Source organism: Pelophylax lessonae, assembly GCF_965119305.1.
Source record: "Pelophylax lessonae genome assembly, chromosome: 13".
In the NCBI taxonomy this organism is placed as follows: Eukaryota; Metazoa; Chordata; class Amphibia; order Anura; family Ranidae; genus Pelophylax; species Pelophylax lessonae.
Window position 1 is genome coordinate 28,777,486 of NC_138780.1, and position 18,956 is coordinate 28,796,441.

Sequence of the window (18,956 nt, forward strand, 5' to 3'; positions counted from 1 at the left end):
GGCAAAGTTGCCAGTTTGCAGCACAGCCATTTCACTGGCAATGAGTCTATGGCCTGAGTCCATTGCGGCCATTGGAAGTACTGGCAGAGTCACCAGTTGCAGCATGGCTGTTTCTCTGACACCGTGCTTCTTGGCTATATAAGAAACCTCAAAGTACAGCGCCGGCATACGGCGGGAGGCCTCCTAAGAGGCGAGAGAATTTTTGTTTTTTTCTATTTTTCGGATCCGACGGGCATCTGATGGGTCTGGTATGGACTGGGGGGCCCCATGCCATTTTTTTCTTTATTTTTCTAATAGCCAGGTGTCGGCAATTGTAATCATGAGTCATTTTCAATGGGATTTGACTCTTGTTTTTTTTTCTTTAGAAATGTCATATTTGCTGTAGCATGTTTTATACATGCTACAGATGCGCTCCGCTTTACTGCTTCCTCCCCCCCTCCGGTGTTACATTTGGCACCTTTCAGGGGGGGAGGGGGCAGCGGATCCCTGTCAAAAACAGGTATCCGCTCCCACTTCTGGGTAAGGCCGTCGTGATGACCTACATCATTTGCAGCCCCTCCTCCCTCCCCCTGCTGCCTTTTGGGAGACACACAGAGGTCCCAGAAGACAGTGGGACCATTAAGAAAGCCACAATGCTTAATTTCCTATTTCTCTTAGGAGGGAGGCCGGCACCTGCATTTGAAGCTAATGGACGGTTTGGCTTTGGGTGCTGACATCATGTGCTCCCTGGGCAGAAAAGTGTCCTTATATTAAAAGTGAGCAGCTACAGTATTTGTAGCTGCTGACTTTAAATTTTTTTCCCCCCAGGCTGGACATCGCTTAAAGTGATCCCCCCAGGCACGATATTTAAAGAAATTTTTAATTTTTATTGTTGCACTTTAAGCATAATTAAAATCACTGCTCTTGAAAAAACGATTGCTTTTAGATTTTTTTTTTTTGGATATATGTCCCCCAGGGCAGTACCCAGACCTGCTTACCTCTTTTATGGCCAATTACTTGCATATAAGCCTTCAAAATGGGCACTTTTGATTTTTACTGTTCAGCTCCCATTAACTTCAATTCTGTTCGCCGTTCGGGTTAAAACATTTTCCCTGTTCAGAAGTTCTGCTTCGAACCAAACAGGGAGGTGTGCGGCCCATCCCTAATCATTAGATGTGGCGACTGCATCAGTTTTCTTTTCTTTGGCTTTTTTCCCCCCTGTTTTCACCTGGTGATCTGGTCAGTAACACACCTCCTGTATTAGTGAGACATTACTCTGCATGAATGAGTAGTGATGAGCCAAACACCCCCCTGTTCGGTTTGCAACATCTCGAACAGGGAAAACGTTTTAGCGAACATGCAAACTCTATTAAAGTCTACAGGACATGAAGATGAAAAATCAAAAGTCCTAATTTTAAAGGCTTATATGCAAGTTATTGCCACAAAAAGTGTATGGGGACCCAGGTACTGCCCTGGGGGACATGTATCAATGCAAAAAACATTTTTTAAAACAATAATTTTTACAGGAGCAGTGATTTACTGATTTTAATTATGCTTAAAGTGAAATAATAAAAATGAAAATTCATTTAAATATCATGCCGGGGGTCCCCTTAATGTGCCAGTAAAGTGGGGCATCTGTATGAGGTATGGAGCCTTCTGCAACGTAGTGAGCGCACCCCCCTCTCTTGAACCATACCAGGCCACTTGCCCTCAAAATGGGGAGGGTGCTTTGGGATGCCCCCCAAAGCACCTTGTCCACATGTTGATGGGGACAAGAGCCTCTTCCCGACAAACCTGGGCTGTGGTTGTGGGGTTCTGCGGGTGGGGGGGCTTATCGGAATCTGGAAGCCCCCTTTAACAAGAGGGCCACCAGATCCCTTCCCCCCCTATGTGAATGGGTATCGGGTACATCATACCCCTACCCATTCACATGACATCATGTGATGTCATAAGGGGTGGTGCCACCGAGTGACGTAACCAGGTGGCCCCACCCCTTGCCTATGAAAGAGCTGTCAAAGCTGAAGAGTGCCATACGGCGTGTAGCCTCAGAAGAGGCGAAGCGTATTTTAATTTTTTTCTATTTTTCGGGTCGGCGGGCGTCATGATTTGCGATGGATTTACATTGAGGGACACTATTTTTTTTTTTTTAATAAAGGACTTGTTCTGTGGTTTTCCCTTTAGTACATTTTTTTGGTAAATGGGTAGGGGTACAATGTACCTGATACCCATTCACACGGGGGGGGGGCGGGATCTGGGGGTCTCCTTGTTAAAGATTCCAGATTCCGATAAGCCCCCCAACCCGCAGGCCCCCACAACCACAGCCCAGGGTTGTCAGGAAGAGGCCCTTGTCCCCATCAAGATGGGGACAAAGTGCTTCGTGGGGCACCCCAAAGCACCCTCCCATATTGAAGGCAAGCAGTTTGATATGGTACAGGAGGGGGGGCGCTCGCTCGCCCCCCCTTTCCTGACCTGCCAGGCTGCATGCTCGGAGAACTCCACGCCATTTTGGTGTGGAGTTCCCCTTAAAATGTGTACTAGACCCCAAGGGCCCGGTATGGATTTTGGATTTAAAGGAAATAAGCCTAAAAAGAAAACTAAAGCATACATCAGTGTTAAGCTGCAATAAAATACATGTTTGCTCTTGGGTCTAATACTGTTTTAATGTCAAATAGTAGTTTGGGTAGACTGTAACATCAATGAATTGTAAGCAACAATATACTCACTCGCTTTTATGCAATAAAATTGATTTGTTTGTTTATTTCATGAACACACCGCTGCCATGTTAGTCATAATTTTATTTCTTTTTCAGATTGCTCTGACCATAAGTGACTTCCATGTAGAGTTTGGCAGTTTCTGTATGTACGACTATCTAATACTCTTCATGGATGGTTCACAAAGGGGTCCATTCTGTGGTGATCGCAGCATCCCTGTGTATTACTCCAAAGGCAATTCTATGGTCCTCGTATTCCGCAGTGACAAGTCTAAGCAGGCCAAGGGCTTCCAAGTCTCTTACACCTTCTGTGAGTAGCTCAGTTCTATCTGCTTATAACTAATATCAGCAATGGATGATATCAGATAATAGAATTTATAATAATATTTTTTTTTTCTAAAGCAAATTTATCTTGAATTATATTGCCTTTAGGATTTTACAAACATATACTGTATACCTACATATGATAAGCTTCCTATAAATAATCATATTAGTATGTGGAACAATTTTTTAAATCTTGTACATTTTTTTTTATCTGTTTACAAACTAAAAATCTTGTTTGTTTTATTCGTTTGTAACTATGTGTACATAAGGGGCCGCCATTTTTTTTTTGCTTATTACAAGTGTAGGTTGTACTTCCAGTTTTCTTATGTTACACATTCATTGTGCTTCACTGCTCCTCTCTGACCCTGCAGGTCTATGGTCAGGCCTGACTACATGAAAACTACTGACTGTTTATAAGGTTACATGTGCTAATAGTTATTTATTATAATCAGGAGCAGAAGAATGATATTTATTTCTTTCAGCCAGCTCAATGAAAAAACATATTGCATAAAGAAATGTAACACTGCTGTCTTGTAAATACAGATTTTAATAGCAGGAGCTCAGTTTACACACACAGCTGAATGATCTTCAATTACAATTAAAAGGAACAAAATTGGTGCTAGGCTTTTCTATTAGACGACCCATCAAGCACGGAACACACTGAAAATAAGAAACAGCATACAGTATATTAAATGTTTATATGTAAAATAAGGATTTTATACAATTAAAACAACAATGTAAAAGAAAATGGAATTCTATTGACTAAAACCCACCATAGTCCCCCTTTATGCAGACATGATATTCACATGTCCTCTAGTGAAATTGAAATCTGTTAATGAAATACAACGTATCAAAATAAAGACCAACAAGCAAGAAAAGGTAACACAATGTGAAAATAATCATCATTTTACCCTTTAATATTCCTAGCAGACAAATACAAAAGGGAATGTATGGGCAGATTCTATTTTAATAAGGGCCATTGATAGTGGATAAATAAATCAATGTAAATGTAATAATGTAAATAAAGTTTGGTCATGTTTTTAAATATAAATCGATAATAAAGTGTGAAACAAAAACATCAAATTATTATTTAAATATGGTTGTAATATTTGCTGACATTGGCTCGTCTTTGATTACAGTTCAATAGAGGAGCAACAGATGTCACAAAGAGAAAATCTACCGGTTCTGGAAGGAAGTGACATCACTGCAGGACACATTGCGAATCTGATGGAGCATGTATAAAGAAGTTCACACATTTGAAGATATATAATGATTAAAGTGGGATTTTTTCTGTGCTATATATGACAGTCTAATCTGATGTTTCCATTTTCGTATTACAAATAAAATATACTAAAGCATTAATGCATCTGTGGTATTATTTATGAGTGGCATAGTCCCTGATTTCTCAACAGGACTTAAAGTGGACATTGCAGCATAATGAAGTCCATTTATTAGTCCCAACCCCTTCCCTGTGAAATGCACTGCCTAATCATAGTTCAGAAATGGACCCGTAAAGAAAAAAAAAGTAGATTATGTACTTAACCGTATCTTACCTAGACGAGGGTGATGTCACATTCCTTCTAGCAAGATCCTGGGGAATGCAGAACAGCCAAAATCTTGCAAGAAGACATTTTTGTACTGGGGTGAAGTGTCTTTTTGCATGATATAGGGTACTTATCACTTCCCAGCAATCCTGCAGGCAATGTTAAAGGATACGTTCACCTTTATTAACATGTTACATATATTCAGGGTGTAACATGTAAAATGTGATGAATGCACCGGACCCTGCACCCCCCCCCCCCCACCTCCTGATCCTTGCTGTGACAGCAGACCAGGGATCTTCTCCCCGTGTCTGCTGCCACAATTCCAAAAATACACAGAGTTCTCTGGATGGAAAACTACAAGGTTCAGAAGCCTTTGCGGCTGTCAGCTTGTAGTTTTCAATGAAGTACCACAACGATGTGGGCCGTGTGGTAGTTCAATAAAAGAGAAGTATGGGGTTTCTGTTTTTTTCCAGAATCATACTTACCTAGGTGGATGCAGCATCAGTCTGATTCTGATGGCAAGGCTGAGTCCAAGGCAGACCACCATTCTGTGAAAGGGAAAGATGGAGATCTCGTGTTTCTGCTAAGCAGTAACACGGATCCCGGTCTTCACCCAGTGCAAGCACATCCCCCACAGTTAGAAAGCACTCCCAGGGAACACATTAAAGCCTTCGATCGCTCCTGATGTTAACCCCTTTCCTGCCAGTGTCATTAGTATAGTGACATTGCATATTTCTAGCACTGATCACTATCACTGTCCAAAAAAAAGTGTAAAAAGTGTAGGTTAGTGTCCAATTTGTCATTATATGGAGAAACCCTCTATTTGGTGGGACTTTATGGCAACCAATTCCAATTAAGTTGTCATCCAATAGGATATAGTAAAAAAATAATATTTATTTTTTTGGGCAATAACCATGTAGGTATCAATAAAGGTGTATAAACACATATTCAACATACATTTGGTGTTACATAGACAAAAAAATATGAATAAAAATACAAATGAAGGATGAAAAATTGTTGGACTACTGATTGGAGTGGTATATAGTTCCAAAGAGTTCCGATAGCAATACATATAGATATCTTCATCAGGGAATTAATACATCACTCCTGAAAGGCATAACATTCAGTCAATATGATTACAAAATTACATAAATTATCCATTAATCTATACATGCAAAAAAAGAGTGCACTTGAAAAAAACATCCCCAGTGTCCACCCCACAACATACCTGTAAGCCAACTCATACAGATCTCCCCTAAAACCAATGCTGCCAAAAGAAGTGTCCAATTTGTCTTCCGCAATGTCACAATCCCTCTAAAAAATGTTGATCACCCCCACTACTAATTAAAAAAAAATAAAATAAAGAAAAATTCCATAAAAATATCCCATAGTTTGTAGATGCTATAATTTGTGCGCAAACCTATCAACATACGTTTATTGGGATTTTTTTTTACCAAAACATGTAGCAGAATACATATTAGCCTAAATTGATGAAGAAATTAGATTTTTAAATTTTTTTATTGGGTATGTTTTAAAGCATAAAGTAAAAAATATATATATATTTTTTTTTTAATTGTTTTTAGCGCAAAAAATAAAAACCGCAGAGGTGATCAAATACCAGCAAAATAAATCTCTACTTGTGGGAAAAAAAGACATCAATTTATTTGGGTACAGTGTCGCACGACCGTACAGGTGTCAATTTAAAATAAGGCAGTGCCATATCCCAAAATATGGCCTGGTCATGAAGAGGGGTAAACCTTCCGGGGCTGAAGTAGTGTTAATTTAATTGCCAAAAATATTTACGTCAACCAAAGTAACATTGCTTGAAAGAAGGATAGGGATGTCACACCATGCAATTATTTACAATGTGGGTGAAGCCAATTGGTTGGTACCCAAAGGTGGAGAAAAGGCACACTGAGACCAAGTAGAATGGCACAGTTCAAGATCAAGAAATGAGAAAGGCTAGATAGCCATTCTTATGAGTAAAAGGACTTTTAAGGATGTGGGATTGTCATGTGTGGTGAACAAACAGTCATGAATTTGTAAAATCATTAAACATTTTAATATTGTAAAGTCATTTAAAAATATGTAGAGAAACTACAATATACAGTAAAAACAAGCAAATTAGCAGCTCAACAGGTTGTACAGAGACGTGACATGCTATTTCATAGATTGGAGGTCCTACGTATTTAGCAGAACAAAGGATAATTTTCACTCTGCTAAGGTACCCTCAACAATTTTGATTGTCACATTTAAAGAAAAAAATAAAAATTTTAAATATACATAAAAATCGATTTTATACATTTACATACATATATACAGCTCAAAATTACAATTCTATCTATGCTAACCAATTCTATCACATAGAAGCAATACCAAGCCAGATACGGCCATCTAGGCACCAAGAATGTTTGCACGTGTGGTGAAACATCCAGTATACCCTTCAACATCAAATTGGTGGGGGTATATCTGGTGGGTAATGGACCATACCTTAAAAACCTATATCTTTTTTGTGACAAAGTCAGCAGGTACTACAAAAGAAAAAGAAAAAGGGAGAGAGGAGAACAGGGGGAGGTGGGAAGCAGTACACAAAAATATCCCCAATATTCGGAATGAGGGTTTTTTTTAGAGGGTTTCTACTCCATTCTTTTTTTTTTTTTAATAATATTTTTATTCGTTTTCAAAAACAGTTAACAATATTAAAATTTCTTTCACAAAATTTTTCATCACAGATATATTTTTTCTTCTCCCCAGCAAACCCTCCCCCCCCCTTTTTTTTTTTCCACCAAACTTCTAATCCTCTCTTGTGAGTCCTCCTCTCTTCCTTTAGACTTACATATTCTTGTCCCTCCCTCTCTCCTATTTTATCAAAATTTTCGCATAGCTGCTAGTGTTCGTAAATTCCTTCAATTTGTTACATTTATTTAAGAAACTTGGTATCGATTCCTCCTCTTTATTTCCTAAATATTCCATATTATATGTGTATTTTATTCTTTTAAACCAGTCTCTAATTGTAGGGCTCTCTGGATCTAACCATTGTTTTGGGATTGCCACCTTGGCTGCATTTATAGTGCAAATTTGGCACTATTGTGCTTTTATACTGCTTTTTTGATTTATCCGACTTGTGAAATAAACATCCCCATGAATCGTCGATAATGTTTTCATCTGTAATCTCCCCAATACGTTGTTGCACCTTCTGCCAATATTCTCGAATCTTAGGACAATCAAATGTGGGTCATCTGCCAATCAAGAGACAAGAGACATAGACATTAGAGGAACTTAAACTCTATTCTGCTGACATAAAATTCCTACAGGAGACACATATAGCACAAGATACAAATGTGAAATTATTCTCAAAATATTTTCCGGTATGGTACTACGGGGACTCCCCAGCTAAGAGAGCTAAGGAAGTGGCAATTGGTTTAGCAAAGGATGTAAGATTTTAAAGATTTTCCTTGGAAGATAGACTAGTTGATCCAGAAGGACGGTTATATTTTTGAAGGGACAATTTCAGGGGACAGAATGCACAGTAGCAAATATCTATTGTCCAAATAAAAATGGATCCAAAAGGATACTTGAAAAAAGTATTGGAAAAGCTGATACAGTTTAAAAACGGAATTGTGATTCTGGCAGAGGATTTTAACTTTTGCCTAGACCCACTCTTAGATTGTACGTCTCGTGCACAGGGGACAGTCGGACACCAATTGAGGATGGTGAGAATTTTTTTTTTTAACAGTCAGTTGGTGGATGCGGGGAGAATCCAACGACTACTTCTTTTGTTCTCCTGTCCATGGGACGTACTCAAGATTAGATTATATAATGATTGAGCATAGGTTGCTAGAATTAATAGAAAATACTTCAATAGGAACTATGACTTTGTCAGACCATGTTCCAGTAATGATGAAAATAAAATTTACAGGGCCTCAGAAAAACATGAACATCTAGAGACCTAATGAAGAACTGATACAAGATGTGGAAATAGCTAAAATGATAGGAAAAGAACTGGAACAATATTTCCTGGCTAATGAAACCCCTGATTTATCAGACGCTACAATCTGGGAAGCCCATAAGGCATACATTAGGAAGAAAAAGGAAAGCACCTTAAATATAAATAGATTGATCACAGAAATACACAAGCTAGAGCAAAAATATAAAAAGAAAATAGAAGCAGAAGTTTCACCAGACCTTAGTAGTAAAATGGGATGAATTACAAGAGCTCACGAAGGAAGAGACGAGACGGGCGTTTAACAGAGTGGCAAGAGAAAGATATAAATGGGGAAAAAAGCCAGGAAAATATTTATCTAAAATAGTCAAGAACAGAAAGTCGATCAATTATATAAAAAAGATAAAAAATAGCAGAGGAGAAAAAGTATACTCAACAACAGAAATAGCTAAAGCAATTCAAATCTTCTATGAGGCATTATACACAGCAAAGCATGAGGGGTCACAAGAAATAGAGCAAAAAAGAAACCAAAGAATACAAAAATATATAAAGGAAGCAAACCTACCCAGAATATCAACGGAAAAACTACAGAGGTTAGAAGTGCCAATCTCACAGGGGGAGATAGAGTTGGCACTGAAAAACTCAGCGACGGGGAAAAGTACCGGCCCCGACGGAGTTACGATCCGGTACTACAGGATGTTTAAAGAAATATTGGGTCCAAAACTATGTAAATATATGAACGGTATAGAAGGAAAGGAAATGAGAGTAGAATCTTTACAAGCATATGTAACGGTAATACCAAAGGAAGGGAAAGATGTAACTTTGTGTTCGAGTTACAGGCCAATAGCGCTGCTAAACTCTGACACAAAGTTACATGCAAAAGTGTTGGCCACTAGATTAAAAGATCTGAGGCCTGATTGGATACATGCGGATCAGACTGGATTTGTTTCAGGTAGAGAGGGGAAGGATAATGGAATAAGAACGCTATTCCTATTACATAAAAATAGAGGCATTGGGGCCACAGATCTCCTGCTGTCAATAGATGCAGAAAAAGCATTTGACAGGGTAGATTGGGGATTTATGCGAGAAACAATAATAGACCTAGGAATCGGTCCCAGAATGATCCAATGGATAAAAGCTTTATATAAGAACCTGATAGGAAGGATAAAAGTGATCAGAAGTTTTTCACCTCTCTTTGGAATGAATAATGGAACGAGACAGGGATGTCTATTCTAGCCCCTGCTGTTCGTCCTCTTTTTGGAACCTTTATTTGCCACTATACGGAATAGTAGGGGTATTAAGGGAGTAGGGGGGTAAAGAAGAACATAAAGTAGCAGCATATGCTGGTGATGTTCTATTCTATATCACAAACCCTAGAACAACTCTTCCAAATATAATAAAAGAATTTAAAGAGTACAGGGAACTTTTAAATTTTAAGATCAACCCACTCAAATCAGAAATTTTAGCAAGAGAGAAGTGCTAGCTTTACAGCAGGAATTTCCGTTTACTTGGGCAAAGTCCGAATTAAAATACCTGGGAATAAAACTAGTTGACCCGACAAAGAATCTATACCATGCCAACTACATCCCCTTACTTAATGAGTTAAAAGCAGATTTTAAAAAAATATAATTACGCCCACTTTCATGGCTGGGCCAAATAAACATGGTCATAATGGTAATCCTCCCCAAAATTTTTTATAAATTTCAAAGGCTACCAATAGCGATTCCACTGACATATTTTAAAACAGCTAGGACAATATTGTTGAAGTTCATCTGGCAAGGTAAGAAACCTAGGCTACAGTACACACTACTTAGCAAAGATAAATCACAAGGGGGGCTTGCTGCACCAGAAGTGAAAAGATATTACACAGCCGTCATAATTTCACGAATTATAGAATGGGCAAAAACAAATTCAGATAAAAGATTGGTCAGGATTGAAAACACGTTAAGTGGAACACAATTGGATAGGAATGTATAGATCCCACCAAAATATAGGGAGTCACATGAATATACACATGAAATAACCAGAGTTGTCTTATTGGGGAGATTACAGACAAAAACATCATCGACGATCCATGGGTATTTTTATTTTACAAATCGGATAAATAAAAAAAGCAATATAAAAGCACAATAGTGCCAAATTTGATAAATGTAGCCAATGGGACAATCCCAAAAAATGGCTAGATTCGGGGAGCCCCACAATTAGAGACTGGTTTCAAAGAATAGAATACACATATAATATGGAATATATAGGAAATAAGGAGGAAGAATCGATACCATATTTTTTTAAATAAATGGAAAAAATGGAAGGAATTTACAAACACTAGCAGATATGCTGAAATTTTGAATAAATAGGAGAGATGGGAGAGAAAGGAATATTTAAATTTAAAGGAAGAGGGGAGGATGCACAAGAGAGGATTGGAAAGGTGGTGGAAGAGAAGGGGGGGGAGAGGAAGAGTTTGCTGGGGAGAAGTAGAAAATATATCTCTGATGAAAGATTTTGTGAAAGTAATTTTAGTATTGTTACCTTGAAAATAATAAAAATATTATATATATTAAAAAAAAAAAAGAAAAAAGAATGGAGTAGAAAACCTCTGGGAAAAAAAAGGGCCTTAGTAAGAGAGGTGACCAAGAACCTGATGGTCACTCTGACTGAGCTCCAGAGATCCTGTGTGGAGATAGGACAAAGTTCCAAAAGGACAGCCATCACTGCAACTGTCCACTGAGCTGGTCTTTTTTGCAGAGTGGCTAGACAGAAGCCTCTCCTCAGTGCAAACCACATGAAAGCCCACTTAGAGTTTGTAAAAATGCACCTGAAGGACTTTCAGACTGTGAGGAACAAGATTCTCTGGTCTGTTGAAATCAAGATTGAACTGTTTGGCCTAAAATCTGAATGTTATATCTAGATCAGTGATGGCGAACCTCGGCACCCCAGATGTTTTTGAACTACATTTCCCATGATGCTCAACTACACGCAGAGTGCAGGAGCATCATGGGAAATGTAGTTCCAAAACATCTGGGGTGCCAAGGTTCGCCATCACTGATCTAGAGGAAACCAGGCACCGCGCATCACCTGCCCAATACCATCCCAACAGTGAAGCATGGTGGTGGCAACATCAGGCTGTGGGGGTGTTTTTCGGCAGCAGGGACTGGGAGACTGGTCAGAGTTAAGGTAACGCTGAGTGGAACAAATTACTGAGATATGCTGCTAGAAAGATGTACTGCCACTATACTAATGACACTAGCAGGCAAAGTGTTAACATCGGGGGTGGTCAAAGGGTAAATGTGTTCCCTGGGAGTGCTTTCTAACTGTGGGGTATGTGCTTGCCCTGGGGGAAAACAGGGATCCGTGTTACTGCTTAGCAGAAACACGAGATCTCCATCTTTCCCTCTCACAGATTGGTGGTCTGCCTTGAACTCTGCCTTGTCATCAGAATCGGACTGATGCTGCATCCACCTAGGTAAGTATGATTCTGGAAAAAGAAACAGAAACCCCATACTTCTCTTTTATTGAAATACCACAGTACTCACAGCGTTGTGGTAGTGGTCATTGAAAACTACAAGCTGACAGCCGCAAACGCTGCTGGACCTTGTAGTTTTCCATTTAGAGAACACGGTGTCTTTTTTGAATTGTGGCACCAGACACGGGGAGAAGATCCCTGGTCTGCTGTCACAGCAAGGATCAGGAGGGGGGCGCAGAGGTCAGTGCATTCATCACATGTTACATGTTACACCCTGAATATGTGTAACATGTTAATAAAGGTGAACGTATCCTTTAAGATTGCTTGCAGGATTGCTGGGAAGCGATAAGTTCCCTATATCATGCAAAAAGTCACTTCATCCCAGTACAAAAACGTCTTCTTGCAAGATTTTGGCTGTTCTGCATTCCCCAGGATCTTGCTAGAAGGAATGTGACATCACCCTCATCTAGGCAAGATACCGTTAAGTACATAATCTACTTTTTTTTCTTTACAGGTCCATTTCTGAACTATGATTAGGCAGTGCATTTCACAGGGAAGGGGTTAGGACTAATAAATGGACTTCATTATGCTGCAATGTCCACTTGAAGTCCCGTTGAGAAATCAGGGACTATGCCACTCAAAAATAATACCACAGATGCACTAATGCTTTAATATATTTTATTTTTAATAAGAAAACGGAAACATCAGATTAGACTGTCATATATACCACAGAAAAAAATCCCACTTCAATCATTATATATGGAAAAATGTGTGAACTTTTCTATACGTGCTCCATCAAATTCCCAATGTGTCCGGTAGTGATGTCCCTTACTTCCAGAATCGGTAGATTTTTTCTTTGTGACATCTGTTGCGCTTCTATTGAACTGTAATCAAAGATGGGCCAATGTCAGCAAATATTAAAACCATATTTAAATAATAAATAGATCTTTAACTACATTTACACATATTTATTTATCCAGTTTCAATGGCACATACTCAAAAAGAATCTGCCCATACATTCCCATTGTAATACATTGTATTTGTCTGCTAGGAATATTAAAGGGTAAAATGATGATTATTTGCACATTGTGTTATCTTTTCTTGCTTGTTGGTCTTTCTTTTGATACGTTGTATTTCATTAACAGATTTCAATTTCACTAGAGATCTTGTGAACACCATGTCTGCATAAAGGGTTTTAGTCAGTTGAATTTAATTTTCTTTTATATTGTTATTTTAATTGCATGAAATCTTTATTTTACATATAAACATTTAATATACTGTATGCTGTTTCTTAAGCCCCGTACACACGAGTAGAAATTCGGCCAGGAAATTTCGTCCGACGACCGATCTGCCGATTTTCGGCTTGTTAGTATGGTGCTTCCGACAACCGACTCCGACTTTTCGGCCGAAAAAATTCTGGTTTGCAGGCTATAAAATTTTTGTCCTCCGTCAAAACACGTCCGATTTTCGTCTCATTAGTACAGATTTCAATGGGGAAAAATCTGATGAGCAAGACTAGTCATGCTCAGAGATGAAAGAACACATAGAAAGCAATCCAACACATGACATCACTTCTGAAGTAGAATTCTGTCGTACGGGAAAATTCGTGTGCAGTCTAGAGCACATTCCAACCAACAGACACCACTCTGGACAAAAGACGTACGGAAATTCGTTGCGTGTGTACGAGGCTTTATTTTCAGTGTGTTCTGTGCTTGATGGATCGTCTAATAGGAAAGCCTAGCACCACAATTTTGTTCCTTTTAATTGTAATTGAAGATCATTCAGCTGTGTGTGTAAACTGAGCTCCTGCTATCAAAATCTGTATTTACACCACAGCAGTGTTACATTTCTTTATGCAATATGTTCTTTCATTAAGCTGGCTGAAAGAAATAAATATCATTTTTTTGTTTAATTCTCTTCTGCTCCTGATTATAATAAATAACTATTAGCACATGTAACCTTATAAACAGTCAGTAGTTTTCATGTAGTCAGGCCTGACCATAGACCTGCAGGGTCAGAGAGGAGCAGTGAAGCACAATGAATGTCTAACATAAGAAAGCTGGAAGAATAACCTACATTTGTAATAAGCAAAACAAAATGGCGGCCCCTTATGTACACATAGTTACAAACTATTAAAACATACAAGATTTGTAGTTTGTAAACAGATATAAAAGATTTACAAGATTTCTAAAATTGTACCACATACTAATATGATTCTTTATAGGAAGCTTATCATATGTAGGTATACAGTATATGTTTGTAAAATCCTAAAGGCAATATAATTCAAGATAAATTTGCTTTGAAAAAAAAAATGGGACTTCTATTATCTGATAACATCCATTGCTGATATTAGATATAAGCAGATAGAACTGAGCTACTCACAGAAGGTGTAAGAGACTTGGAAGCCCTTGGCCTGCTTAGACTTGTCACTGCGGAATACGAGGACCATAGAATTGCCTTTGGAGTAATACACAGGGATGCTGCGATCACCACAGAATGGACCCCTTTGTGTACCATCTATGAAGAGTTTTAGAGAGTCGTACATACAGAAACTGCCATACTCTACATGGAAGTCACTTATGGTCAGAGCAATCTGAAAAAGAAATAAAATTATGACTAACATGACAGCGATGTGTTCATGAAATGAACAAACAAATCAATTTAATTGCATAAAAGGGAGTGAGTATATTGTTGCTTACAATTCATCGATGTTACAGTCTATCTAAAATGCTGTATGGCATTAAGGCACTATTAAACCCAAGAGCAAACATTTATTTTATTGCAGCTTAACACAGCTTTAGTTTTCTTTTATTGCTTCTATTTTTATTTAGTGATCAAGCCAGCGAGTCTGTCGTGTAAAGTCAAGTAAGGCTTCATAAACAGCTTACAAATGTCACTCCACCAGATTTCAGCCAGTTTCACAAATTACCACCAAAACCTCCTTTCATCACTGAGGAATGATCCATAAAGTCTTGGTGGTAGATAGTCTTAGAGCAATCTACTTTAGATTTGACAACAGCCATGTAGTGTAAAGGCCTAAACAATACATTCAGTTTCCATTTACTCAGGTAGGCCCTGGTAAACGCTGGTGAATTTAACACGGGTTGTACATTCAGACTGTAATGTGTCTGTCCAACAATAAAGTTTTGCCTATGTGACAATTTTAGAGAATTAGGAAGTCCAGTAATTAGAGAGAATTTTAAGGTATCTTGTTTTACCTTATATCCGACAGGAGCTGTGATGGTGTAGTTACAATTCATGTTTGGACTGTAGTTTCCTGGGTATCCCGGAGATGCAAAGTTGCCTTTAGAGTTAAAGAAGGTTCCTCCACACTGAACTGTGAGAATATAGATATAATCAATACAGTAAAGAGATTCATAACAGTACATGACATCATTATATGTTTAGGCATATATACTGTATATACATAGTTCATTCTCCCTTTCAGAGTTCCAGGTTAGTCTTAGGCTAGGACCCCGCTCTCTAACCCTCATAGCAGAGCTTAGACCTAGAGATGGCCTACACAGGCACCAAATTCTGCTTCACAGCAAGAACGGGAGAGTTATGTCTTCTGCCTTACCCAGAAGTGGCACAACCACTGCATGGGTTAACTGCTTCTTTAGTCTAGAACAGCCTTTCTCAACCATTTCAACACAGAGGTGCCCTTGAAATAACTTTCCAGTTCTGGGAAAACCCCAGATAAAAGTTACTTTATCTACAACTCATGATACATTAGTGTGATGGTCAGTATGAAGAATGCTTCTTACGCTTTGCTTTTTATTTATGTTACTTATATAGTGCTGTAATTTACACAGCGCTTACATATACATTGTACATTCACATCAGCCCCTGCCCTCAAGGAGCTTACAATCTAAGGTCCCTAACTCCCATTAATACTTACACATAGTAGGGCCAATTTAGACCAGATCCAATCAACCTACCAGCATGTCTTTGGAGCGTGGGAAGAAACCAGAAAACCCATGGAGGCACAGTGAGAACATGTAAACTCCAGGTAGTGTCGTGGTTGGGATTCGAACCAGTGACCCTTTTGCTGCTAGGTGAAAGTGCTAAGCACTACACCACTGTGTCTACACTTGTGGTCATGGAAGAATTCCCCTCTTTCAGATAGCTAAAAGGATCAATGGGGACAGAAGTAACTTATCTGATTGGCAGAACTTTCTCATTGCTCAAGGAACCCCTACCAACAGAATACTGGGATGTATAAAAAGGGGGATTCACTCCAGAAATAAAGAGATTATTCTCCCGCTCTACAAGACTCTGGTCCGGCCACATCTGGAGTATGCTGTCCAGTTCTGGGCACCGGTCCGCAGGAAGGATGTGCTGGAACTGGAGAAAGTCCAGAGGAGGGCAACAAAAATAATTAGGGGAATGGAGGACATCGGCTATGAGGAAAGACTACAAGCACTGAACCTATTCTCTCTGGAGAAGAGACGATTGAGGGGGGATATGATATCAATGTACAAATACTGTACTGGCGACCCTAGCATAAGGAACAAACTATTCAGAGAAAGGGAATACAATAAGACACGTGGCCACTCACTAAAACTTGAGGAAAGGCGGTTTAACCTTAAAGTGCGTAAGGGGTTCTTCACTGTAAGAGCGGTAAGGATGTGGAATTCTCTTCCACAAGCAGTCGTATCAGCGGGGAGCATAGATAGTTTCAAAAAACTATTAGATGTACACCTTAAAGACCACAACATACAGGGGTACACAATGTACGGTTAAAAGCAAACACACACGCATCATGGGTTGAACTGGATGGACTTGTGTCTTTTTTCAACCTCACTAACTATGTAACTATGTAACTTCTGACGAAACCATAGGGTTCCAGGGAACCATGGTTGAGAGGTTTTTTTAAGTAATGGAAAAAAATATTAAAACTTTTTTAACTTAATATTTATGGATATTTTTTGTCTTTGGTTGCCTTTAAAAACCCCAAAATAATTTTTGTATAGAATTTGTATAGAAGGGATGGTGGCAACCATTTCCTACATTTGAAGTGATAATTCGTTATTTTGTTTGAGAAACCCTGGTGTAGAAGGTGATAAATATGTTGAAATGCATTCCTTATTTCTTTCTCCCACAGGCTTCCTCCATGCTGTATGACTGGTCCCTGAAGCTGCTTCTTTTTGCCGCTCCCCTGGCTGTAGTCTCTCAGATATCATCAAGTACAACACAGGATCAGCAGTCATGCATTGTATGTGAACATGTTGATGGCTCGCCCACATAACGGGACATTGGAGAGCATAGATGAACACTGGCTGCCAGGGTAAGATTTTGAACTTTTCCAAACTTCTCTAAGCATAGCAAGCATCTAACCCATGCAGTGCTGGGGAAAAGGAGTCTGGTCCCTGAACTCTACCCTGGAGAAATTTGGATGACATTGTCAACCACATAGAAGTCCAAGGGAGTTTTCCAACTTCCTAGTTTTGCAGTAGGGCAGGGAGCAGGGATATACCTCAAGGAAAATGAATTTATGCAGTATCTGATCCAAAATAAGCCTTAGAGGTAAATGTTATCACTCGTAATGTTGACCAACATACGCACTGAATAACCTATATACAACTTTATAGTGACTGACTGGTAATTTTGATTGTAAATACTAAGAGACTTCATGGATTACCTCACAGTTTGCAAACATATGTTCGAGGACATTGAACTGTTGTATCAATATCCCCTCCTTGGCTCTGCATCTGTGATTCTTCAGTGTTTTTCTCTGAACACATTCTAAATCATTAATATAAATCGGCATACCTGAGCTATATGTAGCTTGGAAGCCAACACCAGCAACAGCCCCATCACTGACGAACTGGACCAGCATCTGGCTTGTGGAAGCGATGATTGGAGGGATGGTTTGACTGCCGCAAATTTTATCCAACAACACAGGAGAGTTCTTAGTGGGACCGTCATAGATCCTCATGTAGTCCGACTCGCAGTTAGGAGTGGACTGGATATTAAAGCTACTGAAATTTAGTGAAGCCTAAAAAGTGACACAAAGAAAATATATAATCTACAGTAAAACATAAGCATCACATATCTGTAACTGTAAACTAGGTTATCATGTAGTTGCAATATGATGCAACCGATGACTATATTATTGCTGGAAAAGTCCTTCAGAAAAAAAAAACATAGGAACATGTAGGATTCTAATTTATGTTAAATGATCTCACAGCCAGCTCACTAGATTGCTTTTAAAATGGCCTGGATTCTTTCCTAGGTGAAAATAATATAACTGGGTACTAATATTTATGGGTAAAGTTGATCCATGAAATACCCGATTGCCTCTGGGGGGATAAGGAAGGAATTTTTCCCCTGCTGTAGCAAATTGGATCATGCTTTGCAGGGGTTGTTTGCCTTCCTCTGGATCAACTGCGGGTATAGGATTGTGTATATGGGATTGTGTGGTCGTTTTTTCTTTACTGTTTTTTGTCTTTATTGGTTGAGCCAGATGGACTTGTGTCTTTTTTTCAACCTGACTGACTATATAACTCTGTAGCTATAGACATTTCTAGCTAAGATATCTCTTAAAAACATGTGGGTATTTTCCATTGATTTTCCTTGTAGTTTCTTCAGTGAGACAAATAAGCTTAAACAAGACACATTTGGAGGAAGAAATGTTTAATGGAAGTCTTTAGTTTAATGCTATATTGAAGAAATTAAAAGAAACCGGTGTCTGTAGATATTGCAATTCTGTTACAATTGATAACATACTTGTAAGAACCAGAGATGTAAATAAGCCAAGACCCATTTTGTTCCTGCTAAAATCCCCATTCTTACTATCCCCTCAGTACCAGATGTGGGGTAAAAGAAATCTGGTGCTTCACAGTTGCCAAAATAGGATCCCAGCCATGAAGCAGTAATGATAGTCTGCAGACTATAAAGTGGGCTATAATGAAGGGAAGTATTATTCCAAAATATGGAGCAATTTGTGGTTGAATGAGGTTCAGAGGCATTTACATCTTAAAAGACCTACTC

The 18,956-nt window shown here is 38.8% G+C and overlaps 1 protein-coding gene across 1 annotated transcript in view; it reads right to left on the reverse strand.

Moving 5' to 3' along the window:
* Positions 1-18,956, reverse strand: part of LOC309569128 (cubilin-like) — a gene marked incomplete at both ends in the record, with an annotated part of 322,027 nt that overhangs the window by 200,463 nt on the left and 102,608 nt on the right. Inside the window, 3 exons of the mRNA XM_082274890.1 lie at positions 14,343-14,553; positions 15,179-15,297; positions 17,736-17,961. Of these exons, the coding sequence (XP_082131016.1) occupies positions 14,343-14,553; positions 15,179-15,297; positions 17,736-17,961 (556 nt within the window). The remainder of the gene's footprint in view (positions 1-14,342; positions 14,554-15,178; positions 15,298-17,735; positions 17,962-18,956) is intronic.